The following is a 15,835-nucleotide window of genomic DNA, read 5'->3' as shown; positions in this document are numbered from 1 at the left end:
TGATAATAAGTTCAGTTTAGGACCTGTGGAATTTGAAGTGCCACTGTAACATCTAGGTGGAGATGTCCTGTCAGAAGTTGAAGATGTAAGTCTAAGAAGTTCAGACTTACAAGTCTAAAGCTTGTAAATTAGATTAGTCTGACAGTAGGATGTAGTATGGATTGAGAGGTCATGTTGGAGATATAAATGAATTGAGGTAGTAGCCAGGGCATATAGTAAAAATTAGGGGTTGATGAAGAAGATTTCCAGAACAGAATATAGAATTGCATGTAAGGAAAATAGTTGAAAGGACTGGTGTGAAATAAGACTTAAAGCAGAGACCAATAAGATGTCTACTGCAATAATCCAGGTATGCGTAATAAGAACCTGAACCAGGGTGATGTCAGTGCCAGAGGACAGAAAGGAGTATATCCAAGAGATATTGGGAAGGTTGAATCAATAGAACTTGATAACAGAATGGACATGGAGTGAGAGTGAGGAGTGAAGGATGACATCTAAGTTGTGAACTTGGATGATCTAATGTTCCTTCTAATTACAAATTCCATGATTTCCCTGTGATGCTCTTCTCTGATGACATTTGCCCAAATTGATCTCTTTCTTTTCTAATTCCACTTAGACTTTTTTGTAGCACATAATTAAGGCCTTAGCCTCAATATTCTATTTTCTAATACTGTACTGTATTATTTAGCACTTCACTACAGAATCATAGAATTTTAGAATCAGAAAGGATTTGAGGAGCTCTCTAGTCTAATCCATACCTGAAGGGTATCCCCACTACAACATATCCAACAAGTGATAATACAGCTGCATTCTGAGAAAGTCTGTTCTACTTTTGGACAGTTCTGTTAATAAGTTTTTCCTTATATCAAAAATGAAACCTTCCTTTTTGCAACTCCTACCCACCACCTTTAGTTTTGCCCTCAGGGAACAAGCAGAACAAATCTGATTCCCCTTCCAAATAACAGCCCAACAAATATTTAATAGTCACTATGTCCCATCTGCCCCCCCCCCCCCCCCCCCCCCCCCACTCCTAGGTCTTTTCTCCTCCGGGAAAACATTCTTAATTGCCTGAACTGTTGTTATGGGCTCAAGGCAGTATTACTAACATTGCAGTCCGGCGAAAAGAGGCTCTGGAGTGACCTTGGATACATCACTTAACAGTCTTGTGCTTCCTCATATGTAAATTATATAATGTCTTATCTGTTCATTGTTTACTGTAAAGATTTTGTTTTTCCAACTAGATTGTAAGTCCTTTGTGGGGATCACATCTTATATTCCCTTTGTATTCTAAAGCACCTGGCACAATACAAAAAACTTCAATACAACTCAACTGATTTCAGACAGATAAGCATTACTAAAATAAGGAATGAATTTTATACCAGCATGTCATTATGAAACGGGATGGTAAGTGTCCTAAATTATTGATGCATAAAGTCCAATAGTAAATATTTAAATATATTCCTGTATTTTTACCTAGCATTCAGCTAAAAACGTTTTATTTCTTACACATTATTAATATAAATTGGTGACAGAAATTTCCTAATTTGCTTATTGCATCCTTATCAATTTATTACATATCTATGAAATGAAAGTGTTCATTTAATGAATTTATCAATTATCTAATAGATTTACTCATATAATCAGAAAAAAAACATATTTAAGGATCTCAGGAAGTTTTTACAAACCAGAAGATACAGATCTGTCCCTCTAATCACATTCGGTAAAAAACATGTAATTTCTAAATCTGGTCTTATTCAACCAATATCCTTTATCCAATAGAAGTCTGGCTTTGTTTTTTGAAAAATATGTATATATATGTGTGTGTGTATATTTATACACATCTATACACATCTATACACATACACACACACGCACACACACACATTGATGATTCTCAAATCTTCTTATCCAGCCCTAACCTCTCTGCTGACTTCCCATTGTCTTTTAGATATCTCAAACTGGATGTCCAGTAGACATAAACTCAACATGTCTAAGACTGAACTCATCTTTCCTCCTAAAACCTCCAGCTTTCCAAATGTCCCTATTTCTGTTGAGGGCACCACTATACTCCTAGTTCCCCCCATGATTACAACCTCGATATTATTCTACACTCCTCACTACCTCTCACCTCTCTATATCCAATCTATTGCCAAGGCTTCAAGATTCCACCTTTACAACATCTCTCAAATACATTCCTTTTTTTCTTCTAATACCAATACCACTCTGCTGCAGGTCCTCATCTCCTCATGCTTAGACTACTGAAATAGACTTGCCAGTTGGTCTGTGGGCCACAAGTCTCCCCCCAGTCCATCTTCCACTCCAGTCCATCTTTCGCTCAGTCACCAAAATGATTTTAATTTAAGATTTAATTTAAAATTTAATATTTTCTTAAAGCGCAGGTAGGTGAGACCATATCACCCCCATAATCAGTAAACTCCAGCAGCAAATGTAAATTCCTCTATTTGGAGCTAAAAGCTCTTCAGAACCTAGCCTCCCACCCCCCCAATTTTGCAGTCTTTTTATACCTTGCACTCCCTACCTGTATTCCTTGATCAAGTGATACTGGACCTCTTGTGGTTCCTCAAGTAAGACCCTCCATCTCCCAACTCTAGGCATTTTCACTGACTGTTCCTCCATGCATGGAATGTTCTCCCTCTTCATCACCACCTTCATAGTTGCCTGGCTTCCTTCAAATTTCAGCTAAAATCCCACCTTCTATAGGAAGGCTTTCCCAATACCTCTTGATTCTAGCACTTTTCCACTTCTGAATTTTTCCTATTTATCCTGTATATAGCTTGTTTACACATAACTGTTTACATGTTTTTCCCCTTTTAGATTGTAAGTTCCTTGAGAGCAAGGACTGTCTTCCTTTCTTTGTATCCCCAGCCCTTAGCATAGTGTCAAGCACAAAGTAGAGACTTAATAAACATTTACTGATTGACACACCAACTACAAAAGTTTTTTTGCCAGTTTTCCATTGTTTTCAATGATTATATCATTATTCTTTTCTTTCTCTAGTAATTTCTAACTCTTTTTGATACTTGATATTCAGTCATTTTCTATCCTCATAGCAACATCCAGAGAAACAACTGTAGAGAAGTTAGCTCCTTCTAACCGTGGTTCTGTCTTGGACCCTTTTCTCTTACCACTCTTTTGCTTTGTGATCTCATCAACTCCCATGGATTCTTAAATCTGTTTAACCAAACCTAACCTCCCTCTTGACCACCAGTCTAGTATTTATAACTGCATGTCCCATATATCTTAAACTCTACATGTCCACAAATGAATTCATTATCTTTTCCCCTAAACACTCCATCCCACCAACTATCAACCAACTGCCACATACAAAAGGCAGGTAAGACATCTAGCTGAAGCAGTGAGGCACCCTACAGGAGACAGGGAAAGTAGCATGTGTCAGGCAAATCAAAACAATGCCACCATCTTGACCACCATCTTCCCTCAGACCTTGATAGAGACAGCTCAGGACCCTGAATGTAAGAGCTTTGGAAATAGTATTGCTTTCAGTCTAGTGCCTTTACATCATCCTGAGATAAAACACCTGTGGAGATGCAGCCTGGGAACAGCTCCTGCAGTTACAATAGCTACAGCTACTGAAAACTGAGAAAGGAAAGTTCTTACCACCAAAGTTTTTGTCATTGTCAAATAGTTCAACATCACAAACTGGTATGATTTTATCAGTGGAAATAGCATTAAAGAAGCATTATTATCTGCTTTGTCACTGTACCCTAAGGACCATAGTACTTTTTCTACTTATTTGTAGCTGAAACCTTCAATATGTGTTTTCTCCCACATACGAGTTCCTTGAGAGCAAAGACTGTCTTGCTTCTCTATTTCAGTCAGTAAATATTTATTAAACACCTACTACATGCCAGGCACTTTGCTAAATGCTGAGGATACAAAGAAAGGCAAAAGACAGCTTCTACAATCAAGAAGTTCAAAATCTAAGAGGGAGAAGACAACACATAAAAGGAAGATGAAAAGGAGGGTGGCGGGAGAGGATATCCAGCAAGAGAGCATGATGAAGTCCAGACTAGTGCAGCCAGGAGGGAAATGAAGAGACGGTTGGCCTGGATACCCTCCTTGAATAGAGGGTCTAGGAAGATCTCTCTTCTTTCAACCTAACACCCTCTCCAATCAGAAGGAGGGAGGGGCTCTGGAGGCAGGGAGAGCTGATGAAGTGTGAGTTCCAGGGTTGATGTAATCTTATAGGATGATGAAGTTCCTGGGGGATGATGAAGTCCAGAGGTGTGCAGCAGGGTGAGAAATGTATCCTTAGTGCTTTGTATATAGTAAATGCTTAATAAACACTTAATAAATGCTTCATTCATTCATTGATCCTTTTTGGGGGTGGGGGGATGGGGTGGGGAGCCGATGGAATTAGATTAGATTGTTCATTTCTTGTAGTCAGGGACTGTCTTTTGCCATTCTTTGTATCCCCAGCACTTAGCATAGTGGCTGGAACATAATGGGTGCTCAACAAATGCTTATTGACTGATAGACTAAATAGAGAGAGAAGTTCAGATTTATGATTTTATGGGTCTGAGGAAATCCAAGTGTGGAAATTCACTCATCCATTGAAGACTGGCAATTTATATATAACTTATAAAAACAGAGTGCCATAGTAAAGGAATACTAGAGTCAGAACCAGAAAACCAGGATTCAAATCCCAGCTTTACAATTTACTGCTTCTTTAATTTGGCAAAAAGTTGAGTTTACTCATGTGTTAAATGGAGGGGTTATATTGGATGTTTATGTTTATTTAAAGCTGTAAAAATACTATAATACTAAGACTATGAGGGTGAAGAATACACCCAACTTCTAGTTCAGCCTATCGATAAATCACAATGGTTTTTTTTTAAGTGTAGACCTGTGATATTAAGCATGAGGAAACAGTTTCCACACATGCAGATATGCTATCTGTAGATTACAGTCCTAGAGAAATACCTGTACCACAAAGTGCTCATGGTCACATAATCAATCAATTAAACATTTGTTCAGCAATAAAAATCAATCAACAAGAACTTACTAAACCTTATAAGCCAGAGATTGTGCTGGGCACTGGGGACAGAAAGGCTAAAATGAAACAGTTCTTGCTTTCAAAGACCTTACATTCCATCGAGGGACATTACATGGTGGTAATTAAATATAAGATATATACCAAACAAATAGAGTAATGGGCAGGGGAGGGGAGGAAATGAAGAACTGAGCCAATCAGGAAAGTCATTTTAAAGGAAATGGTGCTTAACTTCAGCTCCAAAGAAGTGAGAGGTTCTCAGAGGCACTCAGAGGCAGCAATGAAGGCATGATGGGAAGACAGAATGCTGTGTCCATGGAACAGCAATGAGGCCAGTCAGGATACAGAATGAGGATGAAGGAAATGAGGTTTGAGACAGGTTGTGAAGGGCTTTAAATTCCAAACAGAAGCATTTACATTTAATCCTAGAGATCACAAGAAACCACTGAAGCTTTTTTTTTTTTTTTTGGTGAGGCAATAGGGGTTAAGTGACCTGCCCAGGGTCACACAGCTAGTAGATGTCAAGTGTCTGAGGCCGCATTTGAACTCAGGTCCTCCTGACTCCAGGGCTGATACTCTATTCACTGCACCATCTAGCTGCCCCACCATTGAAGCTTCTTGTGCAGGTCAGTGACTTGAGGAACATCGATTTGGTATCTGTGTGTAGGACAGATGGAGAGGTCACTGTAACAGTCCAGACAAAATGTCATAAGGGCCTAAACTAAGGTGACTATGGTATGAGTGGAGGGAAGAGGGTGGAGAAAACATAGCTAGACTATGTCAGAAGCAAGACTTGATGCTAGTTATTCCTGATTCTAAAGCTGGCTCTCTCCACATTATCTCTTGACCCTTCTATCTTTTATTTTTAGTAGAGGGGCCACTAAGCCATACATAAGGATGTCTGTGGGCCACATATTGATTTAGAAAACTACATGTTTGTATTATCTATGTTCTACTACGTTTTTATTTATTTTGTTACATATTTCCCAATTACATTTTAATCTGGTTTAAACTCTATTTGAGAGTATTGCCAGCTGCAATGTGCTTGATATCTCTGCTCTAGGAAACTCCTTAAACCTATCAGTTAGAAAAAAGGTGCTGACCTACATTGGTGGACTTGGAATTTTCTATACTAATGAAATCACAGGTCCACTCCCCATAAAACAGATGAACCATTACATTAAGAAAGAATACAATACAATTCAGATCTTCCTAACATATGAAACTAGAACGAATAGCTTTGATAACTTAAATTATCTTTATCTTAAATTATCACTCCCATGTTAAAAGGATTATTCCATTAGAAATTATTTTCTTAGTAACATATACTATTGTTTTCCTCTGGATAATTTTAATACTGTTTTACACTTTTCTATGTCAACAAAAATGTAAAGTGATTCTAATACATTATATCACAGTTGTCCTATAAGGTAGGTAAGCATATATAGTTAGATAGGAAAGCAATATGAGGCACATACCCAAGAAAAAGAATATTAAACTAATTCCGATACTTTTATAAGGATATTTACCTACATGTGCTGATGTAGGAAAAATCTATAGAAAGCAGAGACAGTTTTGGTACATGTCTTTTTTTTTTTTTTTGCAACTGGGGTTAAGTGACTTGCCCAGGGTCACACAGTTAATAAGTGTCAAGTGTTTGGTCTGAGGCTGGATTTGAACTCAGGTCCTTCTGACTTCAGGGCTGGTGCTCTATCCACTGCACCACCTAGCTGCCCTTATGATGAACATTCTCACACCTGGTCATACCCTATCCGTTGTGCCACCCAGCTGCCCCAGCACATGTCTCGAAACATGTACAGAGCTACATTTAAACAGGCAAACTGACTGTTTAGAAAAATGATGAAATGATAACCAGATTTATTTCTTCAAATACTTATGTAAAATTCTGTATGACTGAATTTTCTATAACTATAAATATAACCTAGGGTCAACAATAACTTCAAAATTATAATGGGAGTAGGGATAAAAGGAGTTAATGAATCCACTGATAATTAAAACTCATCTGAGCCATTATTCTCTGTTAGCCTGATTTAAATTTGCCCTTTCATTTTTCCCAATATCCTACTGGTGAGCAGTTAGCAAGGAATAAAATGGCCAAAATATTAGGAGTAAAAATGAAATTAACACTTATGAGAGTTTGAAGACATTAAGGTACTCATTTTGTATCTAAGTAGGCACAAGAATTAGAAGTCTGTTTTGTAACAAGCATAAAAACAGAAAAAAAATAATTTTAAATGATTAGAGGAGAAAGAAAAAAAGTAAAGTATTAAAAAAGAACTGGCTGACTTACTTCTGATGTCACAATTCTACTTTGGAACAATGATTTGTTCATCGAATATCAGCAAAAAAGAGAAGTAATTTTGAACTGAACAAGAATGAAGAAAGGAAAAAGAGAGAACTTCTTTTGATGTCATAATCCTTCTACTCAACAATGAGATTAAAAATAAAATTCTAATTAATAACTTCAAAGAAGCTAAAGTGAAAAAAGAAGAAAGAGATGGAAAAGAGTTTCAGGGGGTAAAAGGAAAGGAAGTGGAGGGATAAGAAGGAAGGTAGAATTGTAAAAGTCAGCAGAGAACTAGAGTACTAAGAATAATTATTTCAGAGAAAAAGACTCCTCAGCAATTTAGCTGCACCAAACTTAGGGCAATCTCACAATGTTGTTGTGAGGCTCAAGTTAGATAATGTATGTAAAGCACTCTAAAACCTGAAACAGTATGTAAATTCCACTCATTAATATTGTAGATCAACAAATATCTGACTGACTTCAGAAAATGTCAGCTCTTTGACAGCAGGAATTTTTCATATTTGGTCTATGTATCCCAAGTACCTAATACAGCACCTGGCATATTATTGCATACATACATACTGAATGAATGAATATCAGAGAAAAGGAACTGTTCTGTAGTATTTTCTTAGGGAGGCTCAGGGAGTAATAAAAGAGCATTTTCAGATAACTAAATATTTAATTTGATTATTCAACAATTGCTTTCAGAAATATATACATAATACATATGCATAAACACACACATATATTTCTGGCACTCAATATTTGAACCATTCTACTGAAAACAAAAGAGAAAGAAATTGTGATTCATATTAAGATTGTTAACAAATTTCTTTTTCAAATTAGTTCCTTTGACAAAATATTAACAAATGCTATTTTCTCCCCAAGGAAGTCATTAACAAAATGGCTTTACATATACCAAAATATTTATAAGCTGAGCACTCTTTGTGACAGCAAACCAGAAAACAAAGTAGATGCCCATTGATTAGGGAATGTCTAAACAAATTATGGCACATGAATGTAACAGAATATTAATGTGTCATGAGAAATAATAAACATATTGAATTCACAGAAGCATGGAAAGACTTATATGAGCTAATACAAAGTGAAGTAAGCACATCCAGAAAAATACTATAAATGACGTAGTACTACAAAAATTATTACATCAGTGGAAAGAATAACAACCACAGAACAAGTGATAGTGAATGTTGCAAGATAAAGATCAAATTTGGCCCCAAAGAAGAGATATGAAAATACAGCTCCCCAAACTTTGATAAAAGAGGGGGAAGGGAAGGCAATTCCATGGGTATGTAACACTACACATGACATAAGCTTTTTCAGTGTGCTAGTTGGTTCTTCTGGTTTTTTTTTTTCCCTTTTTCCTCTTTTTTTTTTGTTTATTATTAGAGATTGCTCTCGGGAAGAAGCGATAGGGACAGATGCAGTGTGAAACGTAGGAAATATAATAACAAAAGATATTAATAGAGATCTATTTTAATGACAATTTCTTTCTATGGTAATTTTTTGGTTTCTCTCTATCTTCAGTAGATATTTTCACTTACCATTTCTATGTTCTCATTAGCTACATGAAGTTGTTGTGTCAGTTGCTTAAAGTTAGTCAGCTGATCCTAAAATAGAAATGTAAATCACACTAAATGTCTGATTACTGACCAAAACAAGTTTAACATTCACATAAAAGCTAAAAGAATGCAAAACAAGCAAATACTATGTTAAAGGCTCAAATTTTCTCCCCTTACTTCTTCACACATTAAATACTATTAAGATACTGTAGCAGATGGGTCGAAGAAGCTAAAAACAAAGAACCATTTTAATAGACTAAAGGACCAATGTAAATAAAAACTAATGTATTTAAGTTTTAGGGCCCATAAATAGTAACCTACATCTTTGTAGAAATTTATCTATTTGCAGATAGATGTGTGAAATGTATCCTGCTTGAAAACTTGGGGAAAAAATTTATTTTCAATAATTTTCAAAAATTTAATTATTAATAGCAATATTGTTTTAAGAATGACTTTGAGTAAGTTATTTTGACTATTGTAAATACACAAATTAACTATAAATGACATATGAAGAAAAATGCTATCTGCATACAGAGAAAGAACTGAAAAACAGAAGTAGGTATAAAATAATTTTACACATATACATACATATTATACACACACACACACACACACACACACATATACACACACCTATTGGTGTCTAATGGTAGCCATGTCTAGAGTGGGGACAGAAGGAAGAGAGGAAAAAGAGAAGAAATTTACATGATAATTTTGTTTTATATTTGAAAGAAATAGCAAGTTGTGCATGGCAGATTTGCACTTTCATGTACAATCATCTTTTTTATTGTACTATGTTATGGAAATGCTTGTTTTATTCCACAAATGTATATTAATATAATAAAAAAGGGAAAAAAATTTACAGCAAGTTTCTCTGATAGAGGCCTCATCTCTCAAACATACAGAACTCAGTCAAATTTATAAGAATACAAGTCATTCCCCAATTGATAAATGGTCAAAAGATATGAACAGACAGTTTTCAAATGAAGAAATCAAAGCTATTTATAATCATATTGAAAACTAAATCACTATTGATTGGAGAAATATAAATTAAAATAACTCTGAGGTACCACTTCACACCTATCAGAATGGCTAATAAGATAGAAATGGAAAATGACAAATGTTGGAGGGGAATGTGGGAAAACTGGGACACTAATGTACTGTTGGTGGAGTTGTGAACTGATTCAACCATTCTGGAGAGCAATTTGGAACTATGTCCAAAGGGCTATAAAACTGCATATCCTTTGATGCAGCAATACCACCTCTAGGACAGTATCCCAAAGAGATCAAAGAAAAAGAAAATGAAAAAAGGACTCAGAATGTACAAAAATATTTACAGCATCTCTTTCTCTGGTAACGAAGAATTGGAAATTGAAGAGATACCCATCAATTGCAGAATGGCTGAACAAGTTTTGGTATATTTTTGTGATGGAATAGTATTGTCCTATAAGAAATAATAAGGGAGGGCAGCTAGATGGCACAGTGGATAGAGCACCGGCCCTGCAGCCAGAAGGACCCGAGTTCAAATCTGGCCTCAGACACAAAGTATTTCCTAGCTGTGTGACTGTGGGCAAGTCACTTAACCCCAACTGCCTCACTAAAAAAAAACAAAAACAAAAACGAAAACAAACAAACAAAAGAAATAATAAGGGAGACAGTTTCATAAAAACCAGGAAGGACTTACATGAACTGATGCAAAGTGAAGTGAGCAGAACCAGGAGAATATTGCAGTAATGGAAATATTATACAATTATCAACTGTGAGTTACTTAGCTATTCTCAGCAATACAGTGATCCAAGACAATTCATAAGGATCTATGATGAAAAATGCTATACATTTCCATAGAAAGAACTGATAGGATCTGAAGGCAGATAGAAACATACTGGGTTTTTTTTTTACTTTCTTTTTTCTTTTTTTTTTGTCTGTGTTTTCTTTTACAACTTGACTGATATGGAAATGTTTTGCATTATTGCACACATATAACTTTTATCAAATTGTTTGCCTTCTCAAGGAGGGGAGGGGGAAGGAAGATAGGAAAGAAAGTATTATTCAAACTTGTAAGAAATGAAGGTCAAAAATTGTTTTTACATGTAATTGGAAAAAACATAATATTAAAACAAAACCCGACAAACAAACAAAAAAAGAAATGTATCCTGACCAAGACTGGACAACCTGTTCTAGAGACTATCAAAATTGTTATCGTTATTATCTCTGACTTCAGTTAAAAAAAAATTAAGAACTCTCCACCCAGATGAAAAAAACACTTTTCAGGGGGATTAATGCTTAAATGCTTCACAATTTTAAAACAAGTTAATTATTTTTGTTTTTCATTTGGTCCTATCTTACTCTTTATTTGTTAACAATGAGAATGAACATATCAGAAACATTCTGTCAGATTTTCAAATGACAGTGCTAAAAGAGATGATATCCTAGATGACAATTCAGAATAAAAAAAATCTTGACAAGCTACAATAGCTTGTCAAACTAAGATTAAATGTAACAATAATGATGATGACTAATGATGATCAATAACATTTATATAGCACTTTAAGGTTTACAAAACACTTTACAAATATCTCATTATTTAATATTTGTTTAATAACAGCCCTGGGAGTTAGGTGCTATTATTATCCCCATCTTACAGATAAGGAAACTGAGGCAGGCAGAGATGAAGTGATTTGCCCAGGGTCACAACATAGCCAGGTGTCTGAGGCAGGATTTGAACTGAGGTTTTTTCTGACTCCAGGTCCACCACCACCAATGTAAAATATTATGCTTAAAATTTAAGACCTCATCTGGAAAAATAGCAGGGTAAAGTTCCTTTCATCATTAGGGATAAACAGGAGGTGTGAATCTGTTAACATTCCATTCTCCAGGGTTCTATAATAATGAAGTGTGACACTGGTAAAAATGCTTCCTTTCCAAACATTAGGCAACTGGAGGAGGAAGTGGTAGTAATTGAGACTTTAGGCTAGAGGTCTGGGATCCCCAGGGGCGGAACTGAACTCACATGTAGTACTAGTTTTACAGCAACATTCCAACATAGGGAGGAGGAGGAGGAAATAAAGCATAGACAGAAGATATTATGTACACAGAATATTCAGACACATGCACTGAAAAACATTGTGTGGGGGTTGAAACCTGAGTTATGCTTTGAAGGAATCAAGCATAAGTGAGGAAAAAATGTATTCTAGCCATGGAGGGCTCATCAGTGCAAAGGAACAGAAAATGGAATACGATGTAGAGGAATAGTTAGGAAGCCAGACAGTAGAGCGTTTTAAATACCATGCTGAATAGTTTGTATTTTAGTCTAGAAGGAATAGGGATCTACTGAAAATAGTCAGATCTGTGTTTCAGTATTATCAATGTGGAACACTGTATAGAAGATGGATTAGAGAAGAGGGAGGCTAGATGCAAGGAAATCTATGAGGAGATTACAACAATAGTATAGGTAGGACATGGTAAGGGCCAGAACTAGGAGCTATGTGAATGAAGAGAAAGGAACAGATGTGAGAGACATTGTAAAGATAGAATTGAGAAGACTTGGCAATTTACTGTATATACGTGAAAAGGAAAGAAGAAGAGGCAAGACCCTAAGTTATGACCTTAGGTACCTAGAAGCATAGAGGTAACTTTAACATGAACAGGAGAGTTTGGAAGACATATAACTTTAAAGAGAGGAACAGATGTTTAATTTTAATTAGTCATTTTTTCCAAAATTAAAACTGAAAATACAACTACTTTCTGATATCATAAGGACAAAAATGAAAATTACCTTCTGTTTTTGTCTTTCAAGTACATAAATTTGGGTATCAGTCATATGATCTTGATAGAGTTTCTGTAGTCTGTCTAACTCCTGTGAAACTGTCTGCCAGAGTTCCACAGCCTGGTTTTTCTCCTATTAAAAAAAAAGGTATTACTATTTTAATTATATTAACTGGTCATAGGACAGTACAGATGAAGCCTTCTGCATGACAGCATTTTCTTTAAAATAAGAATAAATAAAACTTCTAAATCTCTTAATTGTAAAAGGTTTTAGTATTTTATTGGATAATATCATTAATCCACTGAACTACAGAATTATGAAATATATTGAACTAAGATCCCCACAGCTGAAATTATCATTCTTCAATGAAACCAGGCATAGTTTTAGGCCAGTAGCTATCCTCCTCAAATATGTAAAATATTAAAATATTAAAAAGTACTATAAGAGGAGTGTCTGCTTAGTCTTTTCAAATCTCAACTTATAAGTTGCCACTTTGGCACCCAAATCCTGCCTCCAAGAGAATGCTGAAATAATACTCTCTGTTTTGTTATAACATAAGACACTATAAAAATGTGATGAACATTTTACATGGGGTGTGGCAGGGAAAACCCCTCTAGGACAGACTCAGCAGCCTAGTAGCTCCTTTAAATAGCTCTTCAAGGAAGTTAAAATATTAGCATTTACTTTAAAATGAGCAAAAAGGTGAGGAGAAATGTAAGTTTCTATTATCTAAGCCCCAAAATTGAAAATGGTGAATTATGGAAAAGATAGTTCTGTAAAAAGTAAACATGACCACTCCTCTTGCAATCATAAAATAGAATATGTATAATGCTGAAAAAAAAAAAGTAGGTTGTACGCTCCCTAAGTAGAGAGAAGGGGGGTGGAAAGGAAGGAGAGAGAGGCAGTGACACAGAGACAGAATCAGAGCAGACAGACAGATAGGAGAAGGAAAGAAGGAAAAGAGGAAAGGAAGAAGGAAGAAAGAGGGAGGGAGGGATGTTGAGGGGGAAAAGGAAAGATCAGGAAGAAGGGAAAAGGAAATAAAAGTAGATAGCTATAGTTTCTTTTAAATTTTCAGTCAAAAAAAGTGTCCCATTTAGCAGTCATTACAATATGGTGCATATTTTTTAAGAGCTTCCTTTGGAAGAGTCCCACAAACCCCATATTATTTGTTTATTTCTGTTCTATTAGCCCAGTAACAAGATTCAAGTGGAGCACGTGTGGTGTAAAAAGCATATTAAATTAAGTGTTGCCTTTTAACCACTGGACTGTAAAGGGAAAAAACAGACACAGGAGAGTCAGTGCTTGGTATTCAGTTTAAGTTATCTATCTTGTTCTTTGAATTCATAAAATTTGAGAAATAGAATGGGAATTTTAGTCTAAGAAAGTTTATTTCCACAAAAAAAGATATTTGTTTTGTAAATAAAAAAGGAGGGAACTGCTATATTGAACTGCAACTTTAAAAAAAAGTACATTTTGCCAACTAAAGTAATAGTAATGGCATTTCTCAGTACAGTCTATGGATAGATTGTACCTAGGAAAGAATGTACTTGGAGTGGGGGTGGGGCACTGGAACTTATGCACATAATTACAGAAAAAACTGTTACAATTACAGGGAATGGCAAAAAAGATCCTTCAGGCACCCAGCATAGTTACAAATGAATAGACACACAAAAAGGATCTTCATAAGATCTTTGTACACATGAACAAAATATTCAAAAGTTAGTATTAAGTAAATGTAGATGATGAACTATAGAAAATCAAGTTCCTAATAGTTTGAACATAATCCTGTACCTGCAGTCACAAAGCAGATACATGTAATACTGAACAAACCATAGTAAATTGTGAGGAGGAGGAGGAAGAGGGGGAGGAGGAGGATGGGGAGGAGGAGGATGGAGAGAAGGAGGAGGAGGAGGAGGGGGAGAGAGAGAGATTGATTGAAATTCTCTTTTTGATTTAAGTCTGTAATAAAATCTTAATCTATCCATCAGCCTACTTTTATATTCTACAAGAATTGAATACTCAAAGCTTAGATTCTCGTTCATTATGTCATTTCTCTACAATACTTTTCTGACCTGTTCTCTTTATCAACACTGTTTTACTGTTAATGAAGAATGAAGTTTTACAGGTGCAGAAAAGACTCTTGCAAACATTCCTACAAACCAAGGTTTTCTTTTTTGTTAATGTGGATTACTCACTTCAAAACAAATTTCAAAACTCAAATTATAGGAATGTAGGCTTTAAAACTATTATAATAAGGCTATACAACTTACTGTATAGTGTTAGTGGTCTAGAAACCTCCAATATTCTAATATTTTGTAATGTAATTCAGGCAATTTGAATCATAGAATCTAAAGTGTTTGTATTTTGCCCCGTGCACAAGTCGATCAAAAAGAAATGTTACTTGGTACATTACTTTGAGAATCAAATTATATAGTTTCCTTAAATTTTCTTATGATCTCAGGTGAAGAAAATACCAAGGCTATCACCTGAATATCTGAGTATGTTCATTTCTTTCCATGAATTTTAAATATTAAGTCTTTCTAAATGTTTATCCAAGCAAGATTTGTCAATTAGACTTTTTTTAATGAAATGAGAATAAATACTGACTACAAATTATACATTTTTTAAAAATTCAGAGATGTCTAAATACATGTTAAAAGTTTTAAAATATATCACTGTAAACTAAAATACATTTTGAAATTTCAACTTCCAAAGAATAGTTGTATGGGCTTTGAAGATTGTTTTTGTTGTTGTTGTTTTCAGGCAGGGTCAAAGAAATGGAACAGCATATTTACTGTTAGCTTACTTGATTAACTAGTTGTAACTGCTCTTGTAGGTTCTTGACCATTTCTTCATCTGTAAACACATCAGTGTCCAATAAAGTACCAAAGGGAAGGACCTCTAACTGCTTTTCGACAGCTTCTTTTAGTTCACCATGCAACCTTTAGCAAAATAAAAATACAGTAATAATGTATTATTATGTTTATATGTTTAATAACTGGAATTTTTATGTTTTAATAACTGGATAATTTTTATGTTTAATAACTGGAATTTTTTTAATGGTTTAAGGTCAATATTTTAAAATAGTAATAAACATTCAAGTACAAATGAAACAAGTAATTGAATAAAAAATAATTCTTCAT

At 35.1% G+C, this 15,835-nt stretch overlaps 1 protein-coding gene across 4 annotated transcripts in view; it reads right to left on the bottom strand.

Annotated features, from left to right (window-relative positions):
- Window positions 1-15,835, bottom strand: part of SCLT1 (sodium channel and clathrin linker 1) — a 256,899-nt gene that overhangs the window by 171,591 nt on the left and 69,473 nt on the right. For all 4 annotated transcript variants that reach the window (XM_027857572.1, XM_027857573.1, XM_027857576.1 and 1 more), the window contains 3 exons: window positions 15,499-15,634; window positions 12,699-12,821; window positions 8,906-8,971 (listed from right to left, as the gene is read on the bottom strand). In XM_027857572.1, coding sequence (XP_027713373.1) covers window positions 8,906-8,971; window positions 12,699-12,821; window positions 15,499-15,634 — 325 coding nt within the window. The remainder of the gene's footprint in view (window positions 1-8,905; window positions 8,972-12,698; window positions 12,822-15,498; window positions 15,635-15,835) is intronic.

This window comes from Vombatus ursinus, unplaced genomic scaffold (genome assembly GCF_900497805.2).
Source record: "Vombatus ursinus unplaced genomic scaffold, bare-nosed wombat genome assembly UNPS02012179.1, whole genome shotgun sequence".
Classification (NCBI taxonomy): Eukaryota; Metazoa; Chordata; class Mammalia; order Diprotodontia; family Vombatidae; genus Vombatus; species Vombatus ursinus.
The sequence above is the reverse complement of the archived record's forward strand: the minus strand, read 5'-3'. Positions and strand labels throughout refer to the sequence as shown.